General features: G+C 39.0%; 1 protein-coding gene across 1 annotated transcript; it reads right to left on the bottom strand.

Annotated features, from left to right (window-relative positions):
• Positions 1-5,234, bottom strand: LOC122871488. Its single transcript, XM_044186664.1, has 4 exons — positions 4,858-5,234; positions 2,973-3,047; positions 1,876-2,130; positions 1-533 (listed from the first exon to the last, which is right to left on the bottom strand). The coding sequence occupies exons 1-4, from the start codon at positions 4,981-4,983 to the stop codon at positions 417-419; spliced, it is 573 nt and encodes a 190-aa protein (XP_044042599.1). The 5' UTR covers positions 4,984-5,234; the 3' UTR covers positions 1-416.
• Between the last annotated feature and the right edge of the window lie 865 nt (positions 5,235-6,099).

Genomic DNA, 6,099 nt, shown 5'->3' with positions numbered 1-6,099 from the left:
ATTAAGCTTTTATTTGGTGCTGATTTCTATTTTTATTCAAACAAACTGACAACAAGAAAAATAATTTATGTTAAATTAATCATAAATAAAATACATTAAATTATGACAAAAATAAATATAACTCAGTTAAGTGACTGGATTGAGAAATGACCTAAAGTAACCCCTTAAATAACAATAACATGACTGTAAAAGTGTGACTGAACATGGAAGGTGTCGACGTGGAAACGTCACACAGCTTAACTCAGTTATAAATAAAAACACAAAATACGAAAAACAAAAGCTACATTTCGAAATGAAGATAAACAAACAACAAAATTAGATTATGCTAATGAGAGAGGATTAGTTGTAATGGAAACCAATTCCCAGCACCTCTTTTTTGCAGAGCTATTGATAATTGTGATGTTTCGCCGTCAGCATCATTCAGCAGAAGAGGAGTGGGTGGGTCCACATCTGCGGGTGGCAATCACAGAAGCCGCCTGGTAGATCTCTTTGTACTGAGCCAGAGCCTTTTTCTGAACCTCGGGATCGTCCACCTGCAGAGAGCGAAAAGAGAGAGGAAGACTTCATTTCCTGTTCGCTTTCTGTCAAAATGGCTACACAGTAAATAGAAATGCCGGTAAGAGCCAGGGCTGCAGCCACCACCGTCATCAAAGTATAACCAGAAACCAAAAGGAAGGTCTCTAAATGTTTTTATCATTATTTGGATTTAATTTATTCAGTAAAACGTTAAATTATACTTATATAATATAAAGGTTTGTATGGCGTTTCAAAGCCTTCTCCACACTGCCAATGATAAAATACTAGGGACAGAAAAGCTGAAGCCTTTTTTTATTTGCTATTTTGTTGGACTAAAGGTTATCAAATTTAAACATATTGAGTCTAAAATCAAGGGCGTAGGTTTGGTTTAAGAAGTGGGGAGGACACATTGAAGTTAATATATAGAGATATATTATACATATATCTCTATATATCTTCCTCCTCTGAGCCCTGAGCTCCGCTGTTGTCCAGAAACTATTAAAACACATCAGCGAGCCGCTCTGCTGCGCTGGGTGACATGTTCCATCATCACCATGAACACACACACACTGTAGTTTATTCTGACTCCGTCCCACACACACCGTCCTGCTGCCCCAAACACTCACTACAGCACCACATGTGGATTCATCCGCTGCTGGAAATAGTCCCCAACAAATGCTCTGTTTCCTCCTGTTTGTCTGATAAAAAACTACAGCGAGCAGCTGTTTCTGGAACTGAGCCTTTAAAAATGAAGCTATATATGTGTGAGGTGTTGATTTCTGTCTTCAGTAGGAACCAATGGGCTCAGAGCTAAAAGCCACAGACAGGAAGTCAGAGGGTATTAATAGATGGACTGACACGTTGTTGGTTTTGGTCTTTTCGTGGGATTTGTTGACAGTAAGGAAATTATTAAATGAACGCAGACCTAACCTTTTAAGTTTATTTTGGCCTTTTTTTAGGAAAAGACATTATGTAGCCGTCAGATCTGAAATTGTTGCAAGATAAACAGATGTAATGAAAAGACTTAACACTACAGAGCCACAATAGCTACAGAACAAGACGTAGACCACGACCAACTCTCGCCTGACTTCATTGTTCAGTTTCCTGAAAAGAAACTCAATTTTTTACTGAAACAGCAGTTGCCTGTTTCTACCAGCGCTGTAGCTGCCATTAAAGACGCCGAGAACAAGTTCTCCGTTTTGTTTGTTTTTAATGAATTTGGGGTTTTAGAAACGGAGAAAGTTCTGTCATCACAGTTTGGAAAGTCTTGGCAGGAGTGACATCAGATAAGCTGACTGACCCTGAATGCTGTTGATTCAATGAGACAGACAGACAGACAGACAGACAGGTGTCACTTACATCTATTTTGCTCAGCTTGCTGAGCACGTCCTCTTTGTCGTGTTTCAGGTGGCCCAGTTTGCTCTTCAGCGTCTCCATCTCCTGCTTGAGCTTCGACAGATTCGACTCCACGTGAGCCATTTCGGCGGCGGGCAGGTTGGCCAGCAGAGCCGGGGTCAAGGCGTTGTCATGGTGCTGGTTGTGCTGCAGGATGCTGGAGAAGATACGCGTGTAGATGTCCAGAGTGACATTCATCAGCTGCAGTTCTTCTTTTCTCTGTGGAGGAGAGGAAGGAATGCCTGCGAGTCAGTATGCAGGGATCAGAATGCTAGGGCTTGAAGTATAATAATAATAATAATTCATTTATCAGACATTTTTATAACAGAAAATGCCCAAGTGGCCTTGACTCTGGTACAAAACGTTATCAATCCAGTTAATGAGCAAAATTTTGTTTAATCTTGTCCAATATGACAAGATGTTTCTGCACCGTTCACACCATAGCAGATCCACTTTATTATCACGGCTCTACGGTGGCAGGCAGTGTCTAAAATCAATGAGCACGGCTGGATTTTCATATGATTTTTGCATCAGTGTGATGAAACGACCTTGAACAGACACTCCTGTCTGATTATTTTATTCATAAACAGTTTCTCAACAGATTTTCCAGAAGTAATAATTGATATTATGATATAATATTACATAAACTGTATATATAACTTTGACAGCTGAAAGGTCGTCTGGTCACTGTTGACAGTCGGGTTTGGAGTTCCTCAGGGCTCAGTTTGATTTATTTATTTTATTTTCGCTGTACAGGATTCCTCTTATCTTGTTATCGCTGATTACGTTTTTACCAATGCTGCTTGTCTCAGTGTCACATATTGTTGCTGAGCTGTGAAAACGATGCTTCCGAAAAAAGTGAACTTCACAGCCTATAAAGGAACTTAATCCTTCAGCTTATCAGAAAAATTCAAAATCACCAAATTTGGCGATACATGGTTTTCTGAGATTTTTTGAGTAACGATATTAATTTTAATAGAAGTACAGTAGAGACAGAGTGTGTGTGTGTGTGTGTGTGTGTGTGTGTGTGTGTGTGTGTGTGTGTGTGTGTTTTTGTGTACCTGGCAGGAGGTGTTGATGCTCCTGATGACAGAGCTGAAGAGAGGATCCCTGCCGATCGCCGGCTTTGTCAGCTTCTAAAACGCACACAAAAACACATAAAAGTACTTTTATTTCTGTTCAGATGTCAGCCAGTACAACATAAACACTCAGTGATACAAACTGTTGCAGTGTGTGCGTACTGCCTGAAGAAAACTGTGTCTGCAGCAGTGAGTATGGAAAACTGTCAAGTGCTGAAAGTTGGCAGTGGACAGAAAAAAAGGTGTTTTGTATCTGTATAGAGCAAAGTGAGGTATAAAAAAGAACCAAGGTACTGTAATGGCACCAGTATAAGTGTAGTACCATTAGAATAAACAAAATATATGTAGTATCACAACCAGTCTAACGGCTTTTAAAGTTTTAAAGAGAAAAAAGAATTTTAATTATGCCAATAGGATGAGATGATCCCAGTTAGTGTAGTTTCTTTAGTTTAAGAGATTTCCTAGAAATGTCGCTGACAGTAAATGAGACAGAACGAGGCCGATATCTGCGCTGTAATCAAGAAAATCATCAGACCTGCCTCTGTGAAAAGAACATTTCTGCTTTCATTACAAGAAAACTACAGCAGGTAACACTGTGCGTCATATCTCATATGTCTTTTTCAAACAAAAAAACCTTCTGGTGTCATTTAGCAAATTTTGGCGGTTCGTCTGCCATAAACTTCTTAAAACAAGTTGAGTTCAAAGTGTTGGAAAAGCGGTGAAATGCAGATTCAGTAAGATTATTTCAGTGAAACATAATGAGTCTTATAGTCAGTAGTTTACACTGTAGACTCCACAAGGAGAAAAACACAGGAAAAACACAAAGAATCACGGATTTGCCGGAAATATGGGCGGAAATGCCAGCATCGCAATCATCATTATAAGTAGTTGTTTTCTTGTGATCATGGGATATTAATCATTAGATAGAAATGTATGAAGCTGTGATGTGGTGATCAACTAATCAGCAGGGATAAATGTCCGTGTAATAATGTTACAGTGCCTTGTGTATAATTTGGTCGCTCTGGGCTGTTGACAACCGCAGATAAACTATCAGTCTCTATATGAATATTGTAGGAATATTACAGAGACTTTTTATTCAGTTGCATCTCCAGAAAGTTAAATGATTAATGGTGTTACTTGCTGTCAATGACTGTCAGAGATCAAAGTCTTTTGATCATTGATCATATAGATGATCAAGATCATCCAAGCACAGCAAGTTTTATCTTATGATCACAAGAAGACAGCTTGGTTAAGATCACAAAAGGATTATGCAAGAATACAGAACACTAATAAAATAATAATAATTACACACGACTACCTTTCATACGCAGTGGAAATCACAAACCACAGGGAGACTAATTGGTTTCTGTTCAGCTCAATAGAAAACCTTTTTGCAGCATGTGTCAGAAAGCTGATTAATCACAGTCAACATTTAGTCACCGAGATTTGTTTGTGATTTGTTTGTGCAATTTGTCAATTCATTTTTCGCACTTCAGCTCACTCAATTATGCAACTGGCAAAAAATAAAGTCATCTGTTATTCAAAGCGTATGGCCTATATGAAAGTGAAAGAGGATGACTTTAATCCAATGTGAATCTGTCATTTGTAGAAGGTCACAGAGGCCTTGCAGTAGATAATGTAAACATCACTTTAAAACATCTTAAAAATGCTTTAATCGCCTCTTAATTTGCGCACACATCTCTTAATATGAACACAAAATATAAACTTCTGCATGATCTTAAAAGACAGGTTCCTTAAACAAACCTGAAATTTGGCAGTTAAACCCTTTAAACACAAGCAGAGGCTAAGCTGCGTGGGAAACTCTGAACTAAGCTTGAGTCCTGCGGGACGCCATCGGTAAACTCACCAGCACATCTGCGATGGACCCGTGGGTTTGTCTCAGGTTCTCAGAGATGAAATGGACAGGACTCCCAAATGCCAGCACAGCTCCCAGTAAGACCAGTAGACACACTGAACCACAGTACGAAGACATATTGGACCACTAAGTTCAACACACACTACTGTAGATTGTACTGCGAAAAAGATCGTCCTCAGAGGAAGGCTGAGAAAGTTAAGAGTGTGATGATGTGTTGTCTAATCACTGATACTCTCTGTTGACCTGTGGGTCTATATATATGGCTGTCTGCATCCCTGACATAGACACACTCATTGTGTGTCTGTGAGTTTGTGTGTGGTTGTGCATGTCTGTGGTCTGTGGGCTTTCAGCAGCAGCGAAACGCAGCATCGACAGAAGTTTTCCTCTAAAACGCACTGTGCTGCTGCTAAACATGCACACGCAGGAGACTCCCTGGTCAGGTTTCCATTCACTTCCATCCCCTGAACACATACACATGCACAAGGAGACTCTGTGGTCAGGGTGGTTTAACTGGAGGAAGACCAGTTCATTAAAATTTACGTAGAAATCTGCGCGTGTAGCAGCGCATACCAAGCTAACCTAAGGTTAACCAGTTGTGCCAGTAACATCACTGATGTGTGTGTGAGAGAGTAAACCTCATGTAAGCTTTATGAAACTATACAGACCTGTTTGCATTTTGTATGCAAGCTTTTGTGCATGTAACTGTTTGCATGTGCAGGGTGTCTGCAGCTACTTCAGTGTAAAACATTTTTACAAGCAAAAGGCCTAAAAAAAGAGCATGAAATCATTACATATTTATGCGCCCCCCCCCCATTTCAACTTTAATGATTTTATTACATGTTCTATCATTTAAATGTGACTTAATTGATTAGCTGATTGACTGAAAAACTATTCTGATAATCAATTAATTGCATAAGTCATTTTTCATGCAAAAATGCCAAAATGTGAGGATTTCACTGTAAACTGAATATCTTTGGGTTTTGGACTTTTGGTCAAACAAAACAAGAAAAACAAGACATTTGAAAATGTCTGGGTAATTTTTACTATTTTATGACATTTTATTGAACAAATCATTAATTGTTAATGCAAATAATTGGCAGATTAATGGATAATGAAAACAATCGTTGATGTTTTACATCTGTTTGTAGAATTTATTTTGGTAGGCAACCCAAATAGAGTCAGCTGCACCCAACAACTTTTGGACTGTATTTATTCCTTGTGAGAAAATGCTGT

Source organism: Siniperca chuatsi, linkage group LG23, assembly GCF_020085105.1.
Source record: "Siniperca chuatsi isolate FFG_IHB_CAS linkage group LG23, ASM2008510v1, whole genome shotgun sequence".
In the NCBI taxonomy this organism is placed as follows: domain Eukaryota; kingdom Metazoa; phylum Chordata; class Actinopteri; order Centrarchiformes; family Sinipercidae; genus Siniperca; species Siniperca chuatsi.
This window is presented reverse-complemented; position numbering and strand designations above follow the sequence as displayed.

Bases quoted from the DNA above. Each gene is read 5' to 3' on its own strand.
- LOC122871488 (XM_044186664.1), bottom strand. From the start codon at position 4,983: ATGTCTTCGTACTGTGGTTCAGTGTGTCTACTGGTCTTACTGGGAGCT. The intron at 3,048-4,857 runs GTGAGTTTACCG...TGTGCGTTTTAG, and splicing joins GGTCCATCGCAGATGTGCTG to AAGCTGACAAAGCCGGCGAT. The intron at 2,131-2,972 runs GTACACAAAAAC...TCTCCTCCACAG, and splicing joins GCATCAACACCTCCTGCCAG to AGAAAAGAAGAACTGCAGCT.